Raw genomic sequence first — 24,034 nt, 5'->3', positions numbered from 1 at the left:
TCATTAACCATCTCTTATGTGTCAGGAACACATTTACCACTGTTTTTATGATTATGTTATATATGTTCTTTGTAACAAGTTGGAAAACCCAGATAACTATTGAGAAAATAAAATCACTCAATTTCCAAACTTTAACATAACTACAGTTAACATTCAGATGCATTTTTTCCAATCTCTTTTCTACATCATAATCTGTTTATACTGGCCAGGCGTGGAGGCTCACATCTGTAATACCAACACTTTGGAAGGCCAAGGTGGGAGGATCACTGGCACCAGGAGTTCGAGACCAGCCTGGGCAAGATAGCGAGACTCTGTCTCTACTAAAAATAAAAGAAGTTTTTGTATCTTAACTTTTTTCAGTTAACATTATTCCATGAACAATGTCTAACATAACATCTTTAAATACTATCCAAAAACATGATTTTAACTGCTCTATGGTATTAAATAATTTATGAAATAAATTATTTAAGTTATAATTTCTTCATGTAAATCTTAATTTATTTAACGAGTTCCTTCCAGTTGAATATTACTTTTGATTTCAAATATTAGAAATAGCATAATAGTTAAGATCTTTATCTTTGTCTAAGGATACATTCTTAGAAGTAGAATTCCAAATTATATATGATAACTTGTTTTTCAGGTTTTTTTAGATACAGTCTTGCTCTGTTGCCCAGGCTGGAGTGCAGTGGCATAATCTCGACCCAGTGCGACCTCCACCTGTTGGGTTCAAGCCATTCTCCTGCCTCAGCCTCCTGAGTAGCTGGGATTACAGGTGCATGACACCATATCCAGCTAAATTTTGTATTTTTAGTTGAGATAGGGTTTCATCATGTTGGCCAGGCTGGTCTCCAACTCCTGACCTCAGGTGATCCGCGCACCCTGGCCTCCCAAAATGCTGGGTTTACAGGCGTGAGTCATGTGTAATTATCATGCCCAACCTGATAATTAGTTCTAAGGCTCCCAGGGCACAGTACCATGTTCCTCTCCAGAAAGAGCATATCTGTCTGCATTCTCTTAAACAACACAGTGATTCACAGATATCCCTGCATCTTCAAAACTACTAAGTATTAAGAAGCACTGGGTTTTGGTTTTTGTTTTGTTTTATTGAGACTGGAGTGCAGTCGCCTGATCTTGGCTCGCTGCAACCTCCATCTCCTGGGCTCAAGCAATCCTCCCACCTCAACCTCCTGAGTGGCTGGGACTACAGGCACGCACCACCACGCCCAGCTAATTTTTATATGTTTTTGTAGGGATGGAGTTTCACCATGTTGGCCAGGCTGGTCTCAAACTCCTGGGCTCAACGACCCACCCACCTCAGGCTCCCAAAATGTTGGGAATACAGGTGTGAGCCACCACGCCCAGCTGAAGCCCTGGGTTTCAATTTTTTTTTTTTTTTTTTTTGTAGAGACAGGATTTCACTATGTTGTCCGGGCTGGCCTCAAATTCCTGGGCTCAAGTGATCCTTCCACTTGAGCATCACAAATTGCTGGGATCAGTTTGGGAGGCCGAGGCGGGCGGATCACGAGGTCAGGAGATCGAGACCACGGTGAAACCCCGTCTCTACTAAAAGTACAAAAAACTTAGCCAGGCGTGGTGACGGGCGCCTGTAGTCCCAGCTACTCGGAGAGGCTGAGGCGGGAGAATGGTGGGAACCCGGGAGGCGGAGCTTGCAGTGAGCCGAGATCAAGCCACTGCACTCCAGCCTGGGTGACAGAGCGAGACTCCGTCTCAAAAAAAAAAAAAAAAAAACAAATTGCTGGGATAACAGGAGTGAGCCACTGTGCCAAGCCTTAATCTTACTAAGTTTCTACAGTCATGCATGGCTTAACAGAAATATGTTCTGAGAAATACATCATTAGGTGATTTAGTCATTGTTGTGTGAACTTCCTAGAGTGTACTTACATGTACTTAGAAGGTATAGCCTACTACACACCTAGGCTACGTGATATAGCCTATCACTCCCAGGCTACCAACATGTACAGCATGTTACTGTACTGAATACTATAGGCTATTGTAAAACAATGGTTAAGTATTTTTGTTTCTAAATACAGAAAAGATACAGTAAAAATACAGAATTACAATTTTATGGGACCACTGTCATATATACAATCTGTCACTGACCAAAATATCACTACACAGGGCATGAGTGTACTTGCGAACTGGGACAAATAACTAAACGTCGCTCTAGCCACTATCTCTTGGCTTTCAATGGAAATAACATCACCTATATGAGATATTTTTCTTAATGCTCAAATCAGACTAATGTACTGTCCAAAGGTTATTCAAGTGAATAATAGCAACTGTAAATTAGCATCTGTAAGTTATTTTGAATCATAAGAAATTCAAAAACTTTTAAAATCCCTAGCTTTCTGTCTATATGTGTCTGTATATGTTTTAAGACTCAGTATACAGGCCAGGTGTGGTGGCTCACACCTGTCAGCACTTTGGGAGGAAAATCTCTTGGGGCAAGTAGTTCAAGATCAGCCTGGGCAACACAGAGAAACCTTGTCTCTACTAAAAATTAAAAAAAAAAAAAAATAGCCGGGCGCGGTGGCTCAAGCCTGTAATCCTAGCACTTTGGGAGGCCGAGGTGGGCGGATCACGAGGTCAGGAGTTCGAGACCATCCTGGCCAACATAGTGAAACCCTGTCTCTACTAAAAATACAAAAAAATTAGCCGGGCGTGGTGGCGGGCGCCTGTAGTCCCAGCTACTCGGGAGGCTGACGCAGGAGAATGGCATGAACCCGGGAGGCGGAGCTTGCAGTGAGCCGAGATGGTGCCACTGCACTCCAGCCTGGGGGACAGAGCCAGACTCTGACTTAAAAAAAAAAAAAAAAAAAAAAAAATTAGCCTGGCGAGGGGCCTGTAAGTCCCACCTACTCAGGAGGCTGAGGCAGGAGGATTACGTGAGCCAAGGAGTTCCAGTTTACAGTGAGCTATTAGAGCACCACTGTACGCTAGTCCAGGTGACAGACGGAGACCCTGTCTTTAAAAAAAAAAAAAAAAAACACGACTTAGTATATAACTAGTATTTTCTTTTCTTTTTTTTTAAACGGAGTCTCACTATCACCCAGGCTGGAGTGCAGTGGCGCAATCTCCACTCACTGCAGTCTCCTCCTCCTGGGTTCGAGTGATGCTCCTGCTTCAGCCTCCTGAGTATCTGAGATTACAGGTGCCATCACTATGCCTGGCTAATTTCTTTTGTATTTTTTGTAGAGCTAGGGCTTCGCCATGTTGGCCAGGCTGGTCTCGAACACCTGACCTCAAGTGATCTGCCCACCTTGGCCTCCCGAAGTGCTGGGATACAGACGTGAGCCACCGCACCTGGCCTAATCAGGATTTTTTCTGTTGTTTGTATACAGGCCTGTGCTATGCTACCCAGGCTGGAGTGCAGTGGCTGTTCACCTGTGCGATGATTGGGCACTACAGCCTCAAACTTCTGGACTCACATGATCTTCCTGAATCAGCCTCCCAAGGAGCTGGGAACACAGGCACAAGCCACCACGCCTGGCTCAGGATCAGTATTTTCAATGACCCACTGGCTCTTGAAAAGTTGGAGTTTTTTTCGTTTTCATCTTCCAAAGAGTTTTTAAAGCATATGCTGATAGACCTTTCCTAAAAGGACTTCTGCAGAATTCTCTTTAGATATTATTACATATTTCCACTTAAAAACTATTTATTCAAATTAGTTACAAATTTTTCATCCCTTATGTAATATTTCTCTCTCAACCCTTTTATAAGTCCAAGGTGAGGTTAATGTTATTTAGCACTGCTAAAGTTAGAGACCTTTAAAATGGTTGTCTTGCAAAGATGCCAAATATGTAATCTCACTCCTTTTAAATGTAAACTTCTTGTATTAGTCTAGAGGTTTTTGGCACTACTGAAATTAAACAGGTATTAATGCTCTTAGCAATGATCTATTAAAGGACAGTGAGCCTCGGATTTGAGAGATGATAAATAACCCTCATTTCAGGAGAAAAATGCTATCACAAGGCCTGCCATCATGTTTACAAGAGTTTAACTCAATTAGGTAAAACATAATGATTAAGAAAATGTGCCTGTGATCTATAATGTCTATGTTCCAAATGACTAACTCAACTGGTTTGTTCCTAAATATATTTTAACATATAAAAAGGTATCTGCGCATCCAAGAAGGCATTTAGTTCAGCTCAAATAGGATGCTTGATATATTCAACATGGCATTAATATTTAACCCGAAATAATTAGTGTTCTCTATCATTTTGGCTGTGACTTTCTTTTGGAATTTGGGAAAGGGGCTCATGGGGGTCTGCAAGACAAACACTTCTGAGATTCTCTCATTTTAATCCTGCTGCCAAAAATATACAAAACAGAAATAGCTACAAGGAAAATGTAAATGTTCTGATGTTATCAGTAGTTGAAAATTTGGAATAGTGAACCCCGTAAAATAAATTCTAGACCTGATGTAAATTTTCTTGCAAGAGCCCAAATGTTTGTTTTCTTTCGAGGCTATGTCATCCATTTATTTTCCCCTCACGTCTCCGGAATTTGTTGGTTCCATCTCTATGGCAACCATTCAGAAGGATGATAATGTGAAATCTACCACCCACATGTGTACAGACCTCCCTATCAGCGCTAGTGGGATGTAATATCACTCTCTGGTTCAGATCAGCTTTCAGAGAATAGAAAGAAACAGTATTTAAAATGCACCCAAAAAGTAAATGAAAAGTACAGGACAACATCATCTCCTTCTCAAAACACTGGCTGCTCCTATGGTAAATTAACATCTGCCCACAGCCAGAAAGCAATAAGGTGAATATTCTGTACGGCCACAAGAGCAAAGGCTGCTGGCCAGTATTCAGACGGATGGAATGCTGCAGCCCGTTCACGTACTTTTGAGGCTTTTCTTAAGGGGGAAGAGAAAGAGGCCATTTTCTTTTGAAATTAACCTTGGAGTTTACATTCAAATTTTTACCAATACCACAATGAAAAAGAAGCCTTCATCAATGCAAATGCATTCACATACGCTACAGAGAAACTAGTTCTTTGATTTTCCTGTCCCTTTATTAATAAAGTGGAGCATATTGAAACCAAGAGTTATGTACAGGGACAGAAATACAGGAATGATTGTGCTGAGAGATCTGACTCCTATAATGATATGATAAAAATAATTGCATCTAGGACAAAGCACATGCACGCACCAGGATTACGTTTGCAATGACGGAAAAGCAGACAAAGATGCAAAGTGTTTATCAAGTTGTTAACACTCATTGATTGGGAGCATGTACTTGGGTATTTCAAAAGCTGCTGTTGGTACAACTTATGATTTCCCATTTAGTGAAGCCTGCATTCCCTTTAGTAAAGTTGGTTTTTACATATGTTAATCTGAAAGCCAATCTGTGCCCCTTGCTAGGAAAACTTTGAATTGCAGAGGCAACAACTTACTCTGTCCTCGTGTCATGATGATCCTGCTAGAAATTAAACTTACCTCTTCCACAAACTAATTTTTTAAAAATCACCTAGGAATTATCATCATACTCCATCTATGTTTGATTTGTTTCCATGCTGGAAATGAAAAGTGGACACCTATATTTTCAAATAAGATGTCTTCCTTTTAAGACTAATTCATCATTTGAAATAAAATTTCAACTCAGTGTTTCTGGTGTATAAAATGGCACCAATCCAAAAAGATGGGAAAAAAGAGCCTGGGAGTCCCCACCTTTCCTCCTCTACAGTTAGACATTATTTCCCAATGAACAACAGAGGCAGATTCCTGAACTGCCCAGGCTGGAGTGCAATGCTGCAATCTTGGCTCACCACAACCTCCGCCTCCCAGGTTCAAGCAATTCTCCTGCCTCAGCCTCCCAACTAGCTGCAATTACAGGCATGCACCACCACGCCCAGCTAATTTTATATTTTTAGTAGAGACAGGGTTTTTCCGTGTTGGTCAGGCTGGTCTCAAACTCCCAACCTCAGATGATCCACCCGCCTCAACCTCCCAAAGTGCTGGGATTACAGGTGTGAGCCACCGTGCCTGGCCTTTTTGGTTCTTTACATCATACAGCAAACAGCAATGGAAAACAACAAAATAGCATGGAAGTGGACTAGAAGTATTTTCTCAAATGCAGGAGAAATGCTTTCAGTGTTGTTCTATCAGTGAGGGCTGGAGTGGGCAGGAGACACAGACGTGGACGGACAGACACACACACACACCACACAATCAGTGAGGACCGGAGTGGACAGGAGACAGACACAGATGGACACACACACACACACACACACACACACACCTAGAAGTAGGAGTGACTTGGCTGGGCACGGTGGCTCACGCCTGTAATCCCAGCCCTTTGGGAGGCCAAGGTGGGTGGATCACGAGGTCAGGAGTTTAAGACCACCCTGGCCAAGATGGTGAAACCCCATCTCTACTAAAAATGCAAAAAATTAGCCAGGCGCGGTGGCAGGCGCCTGTAATCCCAGCTACTCGGGAGGCTGAGGCAGGAGAATCACTTGAACTCGGAGGGCAGAAGTTGCAGTGAACCAAGATCGTCCCACTGCACTCCAGCCTGGGCGACAGAGTGAGACTCTGTCTCAGGAAAAAAAAAAAAAAAAAAGAAGAAGAAGTAGTAGTGACTTATCTAACTGTTGAGGTGAGACTGGAATAAGTAACTGAGCATGCATAGCTCAGGCCTCTCTCTCTTATCTTTTCTGGAAGAGCCTGTCTACAGAATGCACATGTTCTCTTTCTCTAGAAAGTGCTAGCAATAAAGCCGATATTATGATCTCCAACACCATGTCTTTTTGTCACTCAGTTGTGAATCAAAAATTTTGGGGGTGGGAGGGGAAGGGAACACGATTATCTGTCCCCCTTAAAAATCCTGACAGAAGGGCCAGGCGTGGTGACTCACGCCTGTAATCCCAGCACTTTGGGAGGCCGAAGGGGGCGGATCACCTGAGGTCAGGAGTTCGAGACCAGCCTGGCCAACATAGTGAAACCCCATCTCTACTAAAAGTACAAAAATTAGCTGGGCGTGGTGGTGGGCGCCTGTAATCCCAGCTACTTGGGAGGGTGAGGCAGGAGAATTGCTTCAACCTGGGAGGCAGAGGTTGCAGTGAGCCAAGATCATGCCACTGCACTCCAGACTGGGATACACAGCAAGACTCCGTCTGGGCAGGGTGGTCGGGGGGGATCCTGACAGAAGAGAGTGGACCAAGATTCTCTCCCAGACTCCACCACTGACTCACTGAGATAGCTCAGAAGCAGCCTATGTCCCAGTGTCTCCAAGGAGGAGTAAAGGCCTGAATCTGCCCACCTGCAGGTTTCACATCTTACTCAAATACGGCACAGAAATTAAGCTGCAGAAGAGGAAGAGATGACCAGATCCACAATTTAGCATCCTAGCAGATTTTATGGGACTGGAAGTGGGAAGAAACTTCTATTTCCTCAACATTTGAGCAAGAACATTTCCCGATCCAGAGAAACCCACTAGGTTCCCAGAGGCTGGAGACAGCACTGGGAGGTGGGTGTCAGTGTGGAGGCTCTGAGACTGCAAGGGGACAGATGGAGGATGGAGAGAATTTACACAAATCACAGTAGTCCTCTTCCTGAATCGAGAAATACATTACCATCCTGAGTTCTCCAGTAAGTTCCGCAAAATCGTCTGTGGCACTGAGCAGTTATAATAGCCCATGCCAATATACGATCTCCAGATCTGGTTTTTGCTTGAAATGGCATGCAGAGTTGCAAGGATTTCATTTTCACCTGATTGTGGGAAAAAGAGAAATGTTACAGAGAGAAGATGTCTCAGAAAAGAGCTCTAATTACAGTTTAAATCCCTCATTTTGAGTATTTATGACAGAATAATTGTATGGAAAATGTAAGAGTCATCCATCCAACCAACACTAAGTACTGTATGCAACATCTCAAAAAAAAAAAAAAAATCCCCAAACAACACTCAATTTCTCCTCAAGGTTGGCCCCTCACCATTGTTTTAACTGTTCCTTATTCGGTTCTGTTTGCTAGAATTGCCCATTTTAACACTTGCCTCATTCCAGGCTTTTTCTGTTCCCTTTCTATTTCTGCTGTATATACGCTAAATAAAAATTCTGTCTTACTCCCAGTAAAATACTGTGTTTTACTTCTAAACTGCCTTATACTCTCTAGAAGTAGGCACGGCTTCAGTCTAATTAACACATAATCTACATTTTCTCTAAAATTGTTCTACTCAGTTGCACATTCCTCCTTTGTGTCACCGAAAGGGCCACTTACAAAAAAGGCCATCACCCAACAATAGAAAATATCAGTTGTAATCAAAGACCCTCATGCAGGGCTGTGAACAGTGGCTCACACCTGCAATCCCAGCACTTTGAGAGGCTGAGGTGGGCGGATCACCTGAGGTCAGGAATTCAAGACCAGCCTGGGCAAGACGGTGAAACCCTGTCTCTATCAAAAAAAGGCAAAAAATTAGCCAGGCGTGGTGGTTCACACCTGTGGTCCCAGATTCTTGGGAGGCTGAGGTGGAAGGATCACATGAGCCTGGGAGGCGGAGATTGTAGTGAGCTAAGATGGCGCCGCTGCCCTCAAACCTGAGTGATAGAGTGAGATCCCTATCTCAAACAAAAACAAAAACAAAGGCCGGGCGCGGTGGCTCACGCTTGTAATCCCAGCACTTTGGGAGGCCGAGGCGGGTGGATCACGAGGTCAGGAGATCGAGACCACAGTGAAACCCCGTCTCTACTAAGAATACAAAAAATTAGCCGGGCGTGGTGGCGGGCGCCTGTAGTCCCAGCTACTCGGAGAGGCTGAGGCAGGAGAATGGCGTGAACCCGGGAGGCGGAGCTTGCAGTGAGCCGAGATTGCGCCACTGCACTCCAGCCTGGGCGACAGAGCGGGACTCCGTCTCAAAAAAAAAAAAAAGAAAGAAAAAAAAACACATCCTCATGCAGTTTCTACCAGCATTCTCATGAAGGCACTTTGGTAATTAAGAAGTATAAACATACTTGGATGCAGGTGGGACCCTTTCTTGGGTCATTCGTATAATCACAAAATAATAATAGCATTTGAAATTTATTGAACATTTTCTGCCAGGAATTGTACCATACGCTTTTCGTGCAGCCTAGGGCACTGAGGATTGAAGACAGTCACTTGGCCGAGGTCACACGACTTTAAATTAAAGGATCACTAATCCAGTCTCACACTTTAACTCACTGGACTAAGTTGAGAGCTGCTACATGGACAGCTCTTATACTGAAGGGTCCTTTTTTGTTTTTTTGAGAGGGAGTCTTGCTCTGTCACCCAGCCTGGAGTGCAGTGGCTCTATCTTGGCTCACTGCAACCTCTGCCTCCCAGGTTCAAGCGATTCTTCTGCCTCAGCCTCCCAAGTAGCTTCGACTACAGTCTCACACCACCACACCTGGTTAATTTTTGTATTTTTAGTAGAGATGGGGTTTCACCATATTGGCTAGGCTGGTCTCGAACTCCTGACCTCATGATCCGCCCACCTTGGCCTCCCAAAGTGCTGGGATTACAGGCGTGAGCCACCGCACCCTGCCACTGAAGGGTACTTTTTAGATACAAATGACATCATATGGTTCTTTCTTTACCTCTCTGCATAGAGATAGATCATGCTACTAAAATTTAACTTGGATTTAACTACTTAGGCAAATGGCTGTCTTCTTTTTTTTTTTTTTTTTTTTTTTTTTTGAGACAGAGTCTCGCTCTGTCGCCCGGGCTGGAGTGCAGTGGCGCAATCTCGGCTCACTGCAAGCTCCGCCTCCCGGGTTCACGCCATTCTCCTGCCTCAGCCTCCGAGTAGCTGGGACTACAGGCGCCCGCCACCGCGCCCGGCTAATTTTTTGTATTTTTTTAGTAGAGACGGGGTTTCACCGTGGTCTTGATCTCCTGACCTCGTGATCCGCCCGCCGCGGCCTCCCAATGGCTGTCTTCTTTAAGATCTTCTTGCGGGCTCAGTCACTTAACCCTAGGAATTCATTTATTTTATTGTTCCTCTGTCAGAGAAAAACGTAGGTACAGCAAAACCTAAGACAGCAAACTGGCAAGGAAGACACTTTACATTGTTTTAACCCTATTGAACTCTATCTGAATATTATTTGCATCAATCTTTATCCTCAAGTAAAATACTTTTACCCTCCACCACACACACACACATACACACACACACACACACACTCACACACTCACACACTCCGCACTCCACATGCTTTCCCAGGAAATAAATTCACAAGAGATATGGTACTTTGCCACAGTAGAGTAAGGAAAGAGAGTCTTGAAGGTATTAGTCTCATGAGTAATATAATCTAACTACCTTATGGAAGATGATCTTGCCTTCTTTCATTGAAAGTTTAGGAAATAAGTAAAAATGCAATAAACCCACATCTGAGAAGATAAGCAAGGAAAACATCCCCAGGAACAATCATGCAAAAAGTCCAGTCACCTCCCAAATAATCTTCTTGGGGCAGAATGATTCAGACGCTCAGCAGGAGGAAAGATTAATTAGCAGTGCCTTGTAGGCGAGTCCGGCTTCAATTATGATCCTGTGCAGGGGGGACAGGTCCCTGTTCTGCACTGGTCCAGTTCTCCAATGACAACAACCTGTGAAGGGCTCTGTCTGTCAAACTGAGCATAGTCTTTGGAAATCAAGCTGGATAATATGATTCTTTTTACAATATAGTAAGATAATTCTACTGATGGTGTGGAAAGGTCACTGAGCGGAGACCCTGGCTCAGGGAGATACAGTAAGAGGCCAGCACTATAGTCCAGGAGGGAGATGGGTAAGAGGAGTGTTACGAGTTGAATTGTGTTCCCAAAAATGATGCTTTGAAATCCTAACCCCATGGTACCTCTGAATACAACCTTACTTGAAAATAGGGTCTCCAATGATGTAACCAAGTTAAAATGAGATCATGCTGGATTAGGGTCAGCCCTAATCCAATGATTGGTGTCCTTATAAGAAGAGCAAAATTGGGACACACAGACACACATGCAAGAAGAATGCCATATGATGATGGCAGCAGAGACTGGAGCAATGTATCCACAGGCCAAGGAGTGCCATGGACTGCTAGCAACCCGCAGAAGCTGGGAGAGAGGCAGGGAACTGATCCTCCTTCAGAGCTTTCAGAAAGGAGCCAACCCTGCCAACATCTTGATTTCTGACTACGGAACTGGAGTGAACAGGTTCCTGTTGTTTGAAGCCACCTAGTTTGTGGTACTATATTACATGGCAGCCACAGGAAACTAATAAAAAAACTATATCAGTCATTTTTAGGAGACACGGTAATACTCTTGGGCCCAGCTGGCCAGTTAAAAAAGGCTCAGGTTGGTTGGGCGTGGTGGTTCACACCTGTAATCCCAGCACTTTGGGAGGCCAAGGCAGGAGGATCACTTGAGGTCAAGGAGTTCAAGACCAGCCTGGCCAACATGGTGAAACCCTGTCTCTACTAAAAACACAAAAATTAGCTGGGCCTGGTGGCGTGTGCCTGTAATCCCAGCTACTTGGGAGACTGACGCAGGAGAATCGCTTGAATCCGGGAGGCGGAGGTTGCAGTGAGCTGAGATCACGCCACTGCACTCCAACTTGGGCGACAGAGTGAGACACTGTCTCCAGAAAAAAAAAAAAAGGCTCAGGTGAACTCCAGCACTTTGCCAGACACGGTTTCCTACACATCATTAAGATTCTAGTAGTGGAAGTAATCGACCCAAATAGCATCATTCTCTTTACTAACTAACATTATCCTCTGGCTTAAGAGAGCTGGTGCTACGGTTCTGGGATGTGTTGGAAGTCTGTGCAGAGGGGTGCAGCAGCCTCCCCCACAATCCCTCAGAGTGACCTGGCCAGAGGTCAAACCAGCACTGCCAGTTATCCAGCCCAAAGATTTGCACTGATTGCTCTCTCACTCACACAGCCTGGCATGGGAAAGGAAAGCAATACAGCCTTGCAGTCATGTTGTTCCACAAGCAGCACGGCTGAGAGAACCAACTCAATGGCTGACTTTTAATTGGCTGCATGCCTGGAGAAAAATAATATTATAGTAGTTGAAATAATTAGAAATAGCTAAATGGACATTGGTGGGAGCCAAAAGGGTTATTTAAACCAACAGTCCTCACAGTAAGTGAAACTGCTAACATAATTCTTCCAGTGCAGGACTCTCCTTCCTCATACCCAGCCCCAAGAAACAAAATAGGATTAGAGAGATAGGAATTTGGCTATTGTGCCAAGAACCACAATTACAGTCCCTCAGTAGGTACTGTAGCAAAAATCTAGCTCTCGCCCCATATAGAGGTGCTCAAATGTGTTCTTTTGATTTTGCCTGTAGACTTTTGGAAGGTCTCTTTACTATGGTTTTATTTTCCACTCCTATGTTAGTAGCCCTAGCTGTTATGTTAATTCCCACTGACAGGAAAGGTGGAGTTAAAGTTTTATGGGTCTGCAGCAGAGGCCACCTCCTGGGAAGGAGTAGATAGGCTCTCACCCAAAGGAAGGAGAAGGGTAGGATCGAAGTTTTCTGAAAAATGCACTTCAAGGACTCAGATTCAGGAAAGTCATGGAGGTGATGGAAGCCCTGGAGCACGGGACTAGAAGCTGAGAAGAATCCTAAACTAAACCAAACTCCAGATCGCTTCCCTCTGAGAACACAAAATGCCACCCCTCTGCCTGCCTTCAGCAAAAATCTATGTTCTCGCCCCATAGAGAGGTGCTCAAGTGTGTTTAGATTTTGCTTGCAGACTTTTAGAAGGTCTCTTTACTATGGTTTTATTTTCCACTCCTGTAATAGTAGCCCTAGCTGTTATGTTAATTCTCACTGATAGGAAAGGTGGGGTTAAAGTTTTACGGGTCTGCAGCAGAGGCCACCTCCTGGGAAGGAGTAGATAGGATCTCACCCAAAGGAAGGAGGAGGCTAGGATCCCAGGAAGGGGGTGGGGCACCACCCCAGTCCTGACAATTAGCTCCAGGAGACCAGTCAAGAAGCTCAGTTGACTACAGAAGGAGCAGGATTGAAATAAAAGATAAAAAATAAAAAATACAAAGAAGCAGCTCAATTGAATGGGAGTATTGCGGAAGATAAAAGTGGTAGTTTATTTTTTCACTTGACAGAAGAAGAAACACAAGAACTAAGATGGTGCCTGCCACTGTGTTTCAAGACTGACCACTTGTATGGGTCTTTATAATTAATTATTTTGTCCTTCATTTATACTAATTGGCCTTTTAAAAATTTCAAGTGTTTCATTCAAATGTGAAAATCATCAGAGCTACTATGGGGGATGGTGATGTCTGGAGTCCCTAGACTCTCAAGTATAAGAGAGATTTGAATTTTCCTTTCACAGGAAAATTGTACTCCAGCCTGGGCATCAACAGTGAAACTCCGTCTTAAAAAAATAAAAGAAAAGAAAAAGAAAAGGACCGGGCGCAGTGGCTCACGCCTGTAATCCCAGCACTTTGAAAGGCTGAGGCAGGTGGATCACAAGGTCAGGAGATAGAGACCATCCTGGCTAACACGGTGAGACCCCGTCTCTACTAAAAATACAAAAAAATTAGCAGGGTGTGGTGGTGCACGCCTGTAGTCCCAGCTACTCAGGAGGCTGACGCAGGAGAATGGTGTGAACCCGGGAGGCAGAGCTTGCAGTGAGCCAGGATACCGCCACTGCACTCCAGCCTGGGCAACAGAGCGAGACTCCGTCTCAAAAAAAAAAGACGGCAAACTAGCTTAAATAAAGAACAAAATATTAATTATCTGTAAGACCCAGAAGCATAAAAACTGTCAAACATGGGACAAAGAAGTTTCTAAGGCAATAAATATATACCCTAGTCTCTATATGACCAGCCAAACTTCTCAAGCACCTGTGGACTCTGTCCCCATCCAGCTTGGGACTAATTAGTTTTCCTGGATTGGTTCTCATGATAGCTGGTAGTTATGCCCAATTTTACCTTCTGTTGAGAACAAAGTGAGTTAATAGAAGGAGCTGTCCCCTATACAACAAGTTAATGGACATTTCTGAGCCATTAAGGGTAGACCCCTAGTCATGCTTCTTTCCATTCACTCATCCGTTGCCCAACACTACAAAACTTCCCAACAAAAACTTCCCAGCTAGAAGCCAAGACAGTCTGTGACTTGATGAACAGAGGGGTAAGCTGCTTCTTACTGTGATAAAATCTAAGACCTCAGGCTTCCACAGTCACACATAGTAAAAAGAATTCCCCAAACATACAGCCTAGTGAGTGTCTGAATTGTTTCAAATGTTTGTTCACTGGTTGCCATTTCTCATACCCACTCATGACATATCACTTTGGCCAGATCTGCAGAAGAACCAACCCAGTGTACCTAGAAGCCCAGAGTTTGAGTTACTTTGATGTCAAGACAGCAATAGATGCAGAGAAAAGGAGAGAACACAGAAAAGTCCATGATCAGAGATCTACTTGATGAACCAACCTGAAATTGAACTTCACAGAATCCAGTCTCTAAGTCCAAGTTAAGGGACATGATGATGTCTAAATAAAACCCCAAATCCTAACTAAGCACACAATTCCTACCACTGTACACCTCTTCTCCCGTGGAAAAGAGCTCCCTTTCTAGAGGAAACGGTATGGGGTCCTTAAATCCCAAAGTGGCAGCCTTTTCCTCCTAAGTAGTAAAAGAAGCATTCTGAGAAGGTGATTGTGCCATCCAAACCTTGGACAGCAAATGGGAAAAGAGAAAAAGAAAACTAGATTTTCCCCCCAGAGCAAAGTTCATAGCAGAGCACATTCCTCACACTTTTCCTTTCAACTGGACAAAACCGGCGTGCTCCTGTGCACAAGCCTAATTCCTGAACATGAACTACAATGAAACTAACCAGGGGGGAAAGAGACCAAATGAGAAAAGGGGGCATCCATTAAGAAATGCTTGAAGGCTGGGGGCAGTAGCTCACGCCTGTAATCCCAGCACTTTGGGAGGCCGAGGCAGAACGATTGAGCCCAGGAGTTCGAGCCTGACCAACATAGTGAGACCTCGTCTCTACAAAAAAATCAAAGAATGGACAGGAGGATTGCTTGAGCCCGGGAGATGGAGGCTGCAGTGAGCAGTGATTGCGCCAATGCACTCCCACCTGGGTGACAGAGCGAGACCCTGCCTAAAGAAAAAGAAAGAAACACTTAGAGACAAGATGGCATCTTCCAGATCCTTGCCTATGGCTATGCAGGGCAGCCAACAGCTGCGCATTATTTTGCACTCTCGGCCATGAAGGAATTCAGGCAATCCTTCAGGAACCTACACAGTAAGTTCTTTTCTTGCAGAATAAATGCCTGCTTCTGACCTTGTTTATTCTTCTGCCTCAGAGCATTGCCTAATCTCCTGGTCCTAATGTACCAAAAACAGAGTTCAGTGGCCCCTAGGCATCACTTCCTAACAATCTGCAGGTAAGAACTTGCACTGCTGCTGCTTCTCAGAATTTAGAATGAATGCTTCCTCTTTACATCATTCTACATAAGAGCCTTTCTATAGCAACCCCTTTGCCACTGCGCCCAAAATAGCAACAGTTTTGCACTAACCATTGCATCAAATAAATACTCTCCAATAGCAATAAGATGATTTTGCTGTTAAATTTTCTTTGGGTTTTTTTTTTTTTTTTTTTTTTTTGAGATGGAGTCTTACTCTGTCGCCTAGGTTGGAGTGCAACGGCATGATCTTGGCTCACTGCAACCTCCGCCTCCTGGGTTCAAGCGATTCTCCTGCCTCAGCCTCCCGAGTAGCTGGGATTAGAGGCACCGGCCTGGCTAATTTTTGTATTTTTAGTGGAGACTGGCTTCCACCATATTGGACACGCTGGTCTTGAACTCCTGACCTCAGGTGATCTGCCCACCTCGGCCCCCCAATAGCTGTTAAATTTTCAATACATTACTAGGATTAGGTTTTAATATCCTGTTTATGTGAATTTCCACAAGAACTGGAAAAATGTTATTAAAATGGACAGGCAATCTGTATGAGTCAAGATACGTGCCACAACTAAACACACACACACACACACATACACACATTGTTTCCCATCCTTAACCCATTACCCCAAACACAGCCCTACAATTTCTTTTGGCCTCATTTATAAGGGAAAATGTATTCAGGTTTTGCTTTTTGCTTCTTTGACAATCTGAAAATGCTATACCTAAAGTTTTATACTATATATATATATATATATATACACACAATATTATGTTATCATTTATATTTTAAAAATAATTATATATGCATATGTTTATATATTAGCAGAACATGTTTGCAATGATTCACAAGAAATTGATAATAAATAGAAGGTAGTAGATGTGGGAAGGAGGCTTGCTTTTCACTATATATCTTTTTTTTTTTTTTTTTTTAAGAGAGACAAGGTCTCGCTATGTTTCCCAGGCTGGTTTCAAACACCTGGCCTCAAGCAATCTTCCAGTCTCAGCCTCCCAAAATACTGGGATTACAGGCATGGGCCACCCCGCCTGGTCTCCCCGTATATCTTTTTGTGCTTTTGAGTTTTGAACAATGTGCCTATATTGTGTATTTGAAATTAAAATTAACATGTTGGAAGGCTGAGCAGGAGAATGGTGTGAACCCGGGAGGTGGAGCTTGCAGTGAGCTGAGATAGCGCCACTGCACTCCAGCTTGGGGGACAGAGTGAGACTCCGTCTGAGAAAAAAAATAAATAAATAAAATTAAAATGTTGCATGTAGAATGAAATCCTCCTTGTAAAATACATGGGTGCATGGGTGTATATCCCATCGGTCCCGGGCATCGGCAGGCCATCCACAGACCATGTTCTGGGGAGCCCGGCCAGCAGCACCTCACAGACAGCAGCCACTAACCGCGTCAGAGCCTCCCTCACTCTTCGCCCTCCATGTGCTTAGCAAGACACTAGGAAAAGGTCTCGAAGGAAATCATCAGTACTGAAAACCAACACACTCATATTTGAATTTGCCCAGTGTCACCAGTTTGAGAAAGGCCTTTCTCTGCTAGAGGGTGAGGGGAAAGCTGGGGCCAGAATGTGAGGACAGAGACTGCCTGGGCAGATTGTTCTTGCCAACATCCTAATCCTTGGCTGTAAAGTTGCGAGGGAACCATGGGCTGGGGCTGGGGTGTCAATCAAGATAAACAGACCATGAATGACAGCATGGCAGGACTTTCTCATCTTTCTGAACAGAAGTCAGAATTTGGATGCAAATTCCATCTGCATGCTGAGCCTTTCCCCAACATCACCCAGTCATTTATAGCACTCCTTTCTCTCCCCCATAGCCACCTGGATCAAGCCCACTTACCGAGTCCATAGACCCAACTCCCTATTACTTGTCAAGTTTCCTACCTGGGCAGAGGAGGGTTTCACTACCAAAGTCAGCTGCATCATGGAATGTGTTGAATCATTCCAGGAAGCCAAGTCAATCCATACGCTCTGGACAGTGTACAGAGGAAACTGAACCTAAAACCCTTGTAGACCGGCAGAGCTGTGGCATGTGTGAGGATGTGGTCAGGGCAGCAGCATGCAGGCCCAAGCTGGGGCTCTGAGTCTCCTTGCTCTAATCCTGCCAGGCTCTTCTCTGTCTTCTTGCTCAGCCAATTAATACCACGCCTCATTCAGTCCTTTATGACCCTATGGGGTTACCGCCCTCTTCAGGACATCTCCACTGAAAAGGAGTTGAGGCATGTCCCAGCTGTGTTTCTGATGACTCCTTGGTCCCTGGTCTCTGCAGTCTCTGCAGCTCTTCCTGATCACCCAAGAGATGCACAGCTTCAAGAACCTATCAGCTGTAGCAAAACCAAAACAACATTCACAGTGGGGAGTGGGACAAGGGATGCTATGTCTGTTATTTTACTCTTCGAACTTGGATCATACTCCTTCCTGTGGGAGGCCCCTTTTCATTTAATCTACAAATGTTAAGAAATGTACAGAGAAACATTGCAATTCATAGTATTTATCTGGAATACCAGCTGACCTATGTAATCAGGACAAATGCTGAGTTTGAATCAGTGCAAGTCCCAGAGGATTTGTTTTCCCTCTTTGCTGCCCCAGAGGTATATTGTCATGGCCTACAGAGCAAGAACAAGAAGGGAAGGCTAGGTCCTAAGAGTCCAACTCAAACAATGTATCATGCTTGAGAAAAAGATAATTTTTCATAGATCAGTGGCATATGGGCCGGGCACGGTGGCTCACGCCTGTAATCCCAGCACTCTGGGAGGCTACGGGAGGAGGATGTTTTGAACCCAGGAGTTTGAGACCAGCCTAGGCAACACAGCAAGACCCCCGTCTCTACAAAATGAAATAAATTAGTCCATGTCTTGGCACATGCCTGTAGTCCAGCTACTCGGGAGGCTGAAGTGGGAGGATCTCTTTGGCCCAGGAAGTTGAGGTTGCAGTGAGCCATGATCATGCCACTGCACTCCAACCTGAGGGACAGGGTGAGACCCTGCCTCAAAAACAAGTCATATGGAGAAATTTGCATTCCAACCCAAAATCACACCAAGTAAATTGTAATCTCTTATAGGAAATGCTCAGAAAATACAGGTGAATCAATGTGTTGTAATGAAAATTCACCTAAACTTTCACATACGGCTAGCTCAATATTCCCAGGAACTCACCCGTCAGACTCATGATGACGAATCAATGCACAAATTGTTCTCACATTTGGTTCAACTACATCCCACAATGCATGAGCCTCAGAGAAACATTTATCAGTGGAAACCTGTAGCTATTAAGAAAGTTGCGTAAAATAATGCAATGTCTACAATAATTTCAGACTTTCCAAAATTTTATTTCTTCATTGTTCAGTCAGTTAGTATGTTGATGATACAGGCATTGAGAATTCTTACTAAAATTCTCAGTTTGCATTTTTGTATAAATACTCTGGACTTAACAAAAAGTAAAGCAAACTTGAGTCAAAATGAGATCAAAGTTATTCATACATTGTAAAACTGAGACTTGTTTAAGCAAGGCACAGGCTATTTGATGGGGTGGGAAGAGGACACGAAGAATGGAAGTCACAACACAGATTCGCCCACAGCGGCTCACATTCCTGTTCTCTAGCACCCACCCTGGTGCAGCCCAGGCCCGCACTCCCAGCCTCCTGAGGCGGGTCACTGAGCTTCCAGACAGAATGTGGGTGGGACTGCCCCACCTCTCTCTCAACCTCACTGAGCTGACTAGCGGACCTTGAAGTCCTCCCCTCGGCTGAACTCAGTCACCACATTTCTCTGTTTCTGCCTCCAGGTCACTGACTGATGGTGGGGTGGAGGACAGTCAAACAGGCCTTACAAATTCCCGCTATTCAATCTCAGCAGACCCTCCCTGCAGGCCGATCGAGGGTCCTCGCCACCAAGATGCTCTCAGCAGACCCTATCTGCAGGCCAATCAAGGGTCCTCGCCACCCAGATGCTCTCAGCGGACTCTGCCTGCAGGCCAGTTAAGGGTTCTCGCCACCCAGATGCTCTCAGCAGACCCTGTCTGCAGGCCGATCGGGGTCCTCGCGACCCAGATGCTCTCAGCAGACTCTGCCTGCAGGCCGATGGAGGGTCCTCGCCACCCGGATGCTCTCAGCAGACCCTGTCTGCAGGCTGATCAAGGGCCCTCGCCACCCAGATGCGCACAATAGCTCTTCTGCAATTCACTTTTCCCTAGTGCTCAGTCTCAGCCTTCCTGTCTCTCATACAGAGAGATCGTCAGAAATGCAGCCCCTCAACTCCTCCCACCTTGGAGGATCCTAATGTCTTTATGCAGACTTTCTTCCCTCTTCTGCCTAAGAAAGGTTCAGAATACGACACAGGGGTCCACAACTCCCTGCCTGAAAATATATCCTCCTGCCACTGATGACTTCATCTCAGACTGCCCTGCCTCTCTCCTTCTGCATGTTTTATTTCCCTGTATCCTGGCTTTTGCTTTCTTCCCCACTCTCCATCCCTGGGAAATTTCACTAATTCTCTTGAATTTGTTCAGAAAACTTACTAAATCTGCAACTCCATCTCTTCTCTTTCTAGATCTCTAGACTCTACTTTCCAACTCTTGCTTCAACTTTTCCAAATGCATATTCCACGAATACCTCAAATACAGTTCTGCTCAAGTAAGACCCAATCTCTCCTTCCTCTTCTCCCTGTTCCCCCTCTGTTAATAAATGACATCAACATCACCACCCCATCTGGAAACTGACTGACAACCTCACCTCCTGCCTCTCTGGATCAACCAGTGTCTGTACAAAAACCGTGCTTCTGGCCAGGCACTGTGGCTCACACCTGTAATCCCAGCACTTGGGAGGCCGAGGAAGGTGGATCACCTGAGGTCAGGAGTTCGAGACCAGCCTGGCCAACATAGCAAAACTCCATCTCTACTTAAAATACAAAAATGAGCTAGGTGTGTAATCTCAGCTACTTAGGAGGCTGAGGCGGGAGAATCTTGAACCTGGGAGGTGGAGGCTGCAGTGAGCTGGGATCACGCCACTGTACTCCAGCCTGGGCAACAGAGTAAGACTCTGTCTCAAAAAGAAAAAAAAAACAAACCCAAAACCATGCTTCTCACGCCTCTAATTCCAGCACTTTGAGAGGCCGAGGCAGGCAGGTTGCTTGAGCTCGGAGTTCAAGACCAGCTTGGGCAACATGGCAAAACTCCGTCTCTACAAAAAATACAAAATTTAGCCGGGCGTGGTAGCTCACACCAGCAGTCCCAGCTACTAGGGAGGCTGAGGAGGGAGGATTGCTTGAGCCTGGGAGGCAGAGGTTGCAGTGAACCGAGATTGCACCACTGCACTTGAGCCTAGTGACCTAGGTGACCCTGTCTCCAAAAAAAAAAAAAAAAAACCGCCATGCTTCTCCTGGGCTGCCCAAAGCCAGTGACTAAGCTCTGCCGAAAACTAATGCAGACTCATTCATTCTCTGGAAACATGAGACTCCTCCCATGGGCAGCTGCAGCTCCAGGACTCCATGTGGGCCTGATGGAAACTCTCTTAGGTCTGTACCGTAAGACTCTTTCTACCCAGTCTTCATTCTACTTCTCTCCCCTTCCACCAAAGTGAGACCTGCATTAATTTGGAGGCTCCCCTGCCCTCTCCTGCTTCTACCCCCGAAAAAAATGTCTTGTGTATCTAACATCATTTTGGTGTCTGCTTCCTGGTGGACCTGAACTAATGCACATTTACATCTCACATCTAAAGTCTCCAACAGTCTCCCAGTTGGTTTCCCTGCCTCTGATCTCAGAGGCACTCTGCAAAACACAGGATCAATCCTTCCACTTCCCTCTATAGTAATTTTTCCTGTCTACCCTTTACTTAGAGGGGGAAAAATAAATCCCTTTTGGCTCTGAGCCGTCCATATTGTGGCCCCATACCTTGTTTTTCATGTCCCTCTGCAATCTAACTTTCTAACCACATGGTCTATTCACCATCCCTCAAATAACCATGTATTTCCACACTTCCACGCCTCTGCTCATGCCATAACTTCAGACTAAGTCTCCATCCTATTTGCAGACCCATTAAACTATTCAATACCTATTTCCTTATAAGTTATAACCTATAGCTGGGGATATCTTTATCATCTTTTACCTCCTGACTTTTGTACACCAAGTGCCTAAAGCAGTATCTTATCTTCTACAGCTGACTCTCAATAAGTGCAGAATGGAAGCAGCTGGAGGAAGCTGTAGAATATTTGGCAATAGTAGCTTAATAACCCACTGATAACAAAGGTGATAGCAAACACCAATCCAAAAACCAAAAGCTGAGTAGTCTAGGGCACTTTATGTATGGGCAAATGGTCCTATGCACCGTAATAGTCCTCAAGAATAGCACTATATTTATAATACAGTATAATTGATTTCAGTTTGATGCACTGAGTATGTTTTGAGGTTAGAGTGAGTTATAGTCACACCGCTGCACTCTAGTCTGGGTGACAGTGCAAGACCCTGTCTCTAAATAATAATAGTAATAGGATTTGGGCATGGTGGCTCACACTTATAATCCCAGCATGTTGGGAGACCAAAATGAGAGAATCATTTAAGCCCAGGAGCTTGAGACCAGCCTGGGCAACATATTGAGACCCCCATCTCTACAAAAAAATTTTAAAAATTAGCTGGGTGTGGTGGTCCTCCTTGTGGTCTAAGCTACTTGGAAGGCTGAGATGACAGGATTGCCTGAGCTGGGGAAGTCGAGGTTGCACAGAGCTGTGATCATGCCACTGTAGTCGAGCCTGCGTGACATAGCAAGATACTGTCTCAAAGAAAATAAATAAAACTAAATAAAAATAAAATGTTTTAAAATAAAAATGATAATAATGAATAGATGTTATACTACAGTTTTCTAAACTCCTAGAATGTACAACACCAAGACTGAATCCTAACGTAAACAATCTTCACTTTGGGTGAGGCCAGGCCCAGTGGCTCACCTATAATCCCAGCATTTGGGGAGGCCAAGGTGGGCAGTTCATCTGAGGTCAGGAGTTCAAGACCAGCCCGGCCAACATGATGAAACCCCCATCTCTACTAAAAATACAAAAATTAGCCAGGCGTGGTGGTTCACGCCTATAGTCTCGCCTACTCAGGAAGCTGAGGCAGGAGAATCGCTCGAACCCAGGAGCCGGAGGTTGCAGTGATCCGAGATCATGCCACTGCACTCCAGCCTGGGTGGCATAGCGAGGCTCGGTCTCAAAAAAAAAAACAACAACACTTTGGGTGATAATGATGCATTAATGTAGGTTCAATTGTAGCAAATGCTCTGGTAGGCAATGCTGATAATGGGAGGCTCTACGCTTGTGTGGGGGCAGTGGGTTTAATGAGAAATCTTTGCAGCTTTCACTCAGTTTTGCCATGAACCTAAAACTGCTCTAAAAAATAAAATTGGTCGGGCAAGGTGGCTCACGCCTATGATCCTAGTATTTTGGGAGGCAGAGTCGGAAGGATTTCTTCCTGAGCCCAGGAATTTGAGACCAGCATGGGCAACGCAGTAAGATTGTCTCTAGAAAAAATACAAAAATTATTCGGGCATGATGGCATGCGCCTGTAGTCCCAGCTGCTCAGGAGGCTGAAGTGCGAGATCACTTGAACCCAGGAGGTCGAGGCTGCAGTGAGCTGTAATCACACCACTGCACTCCAGCCTGGGCAACAGAGTGAGACCCCGTCTCAAAAATAAAATTAAAAAACCCAAAATAGGCTGGGAGCAGTGGCTCACGCCTGTAATCCCAGCACTGTGGGAGGCTGAGACGGGCAGATCACTTGAGGTCAGGAGTTCAAGACCAGCCTGACCAACATGGTGAAACCCCGTCTCAACTAAAAATACAAAAATTAGCTGGGCATGGTGGTGGGCGCCAGTAATCCCAGCTACTCGGGAGGCTGAGGCAGGACAACTGCTTGAACCCAGGAGGCGGAGGTTGCAGTGAGCCGAGATCGTGCCATTGCTCTTCAGCCTGGGTGACAGAGCAGAACTGTTTTTTTGGTTCTTTTCTTATAAAAAAAAAAAAAAAAAAAAAAAAAGGCCGGGCACAATGGCTCATGCCTGTAACCCCAGCACTTTGGAAAATCCCAGCACTTTGGAAGGCCGAGGGAGGCGGATCACTTGACGTCAGGAGTTCGAAACCAGCCTGGCCAAAATGGTGAAACCCCGTCTCTACTAAAATATACAAAAATTAGACAGGCGTGGTGGCAGGCGACTTAATACCAGCTACTTGGGAGGCAGAGGCAGGAGAATCATTTGAACCCGAGAGGCAGAGGTTGCAGTGAGCCGAGATCGAGCCATTGCACTCAAACCTGGGGGATAAGAGCGAGACTTCTCTCAAAAGAAAAAAAAAAAAAAAGATACTTTATCAAGATTGAGGGTTTTTTAACTTTAATTTTGTTTTGTTTTTGTTTTTTGAGATGAAGTCTCATTCTGTAGCCCAGGCTGGAGTGCAGTGGCACAATCACAGCTCACTGCAAACTTCTCTTCCCTGAAACCTCCACCTCCCAGGTTCAAGCTATTCTCCTGCCTCAGCCTCCTGAGCAGCTGGGACAACAGGCATGCACCACCACGGCCAGCTAATTTTTGTATTTTTAATAGAGACAGGGTTTTGCCATGTTGCCCAGGCTGAT

General features: G+C 44.9%; 1 protein-coding gene across 2 annotated transcripts in view; it reads right to left on the bottom strand.

The window, feature by feature from the left end:
• GLDC (glycine decarboxylase) overlaps positions 1 to 24,034 on the bottom strand; it is a 112,310-nt gene that overhangs the window by 80,225 nt on the left and 8,051 nt on the right. For both annotated transcript variants that reach the window (XM_055294285.2, XM_063609191.1), the window contains exon 3: positions 7,603 to 7,738. In XM_055294285.2, coding sequence (XP_055150260.1) covers positions 7,603 to 7,738 — 136 coding nt within the window. The remainder of the gene's footprint in view (positions 1 to 7,602; positions 7,739 to 24,034) is intronic.

Source organism: Symphalangus syndactylus, chromosome 9 (assembly GCF_028878055.3).
Source record: "Symphalangus syndactylus isolate Jambi chromosome 9, NHGRI_mSymSyn1-v2.1_pri, whole genome shotgun sequence".
Lineage (NCBI taxonomy): Eukaryota > Metazoa > Chordata > Mammalia > Primates > Hylobatidae > Symphalangus > Symphalangus syndactylus.
This window is presented reverse-complemented; position numbering and strand designations above follow the sequence as displayed.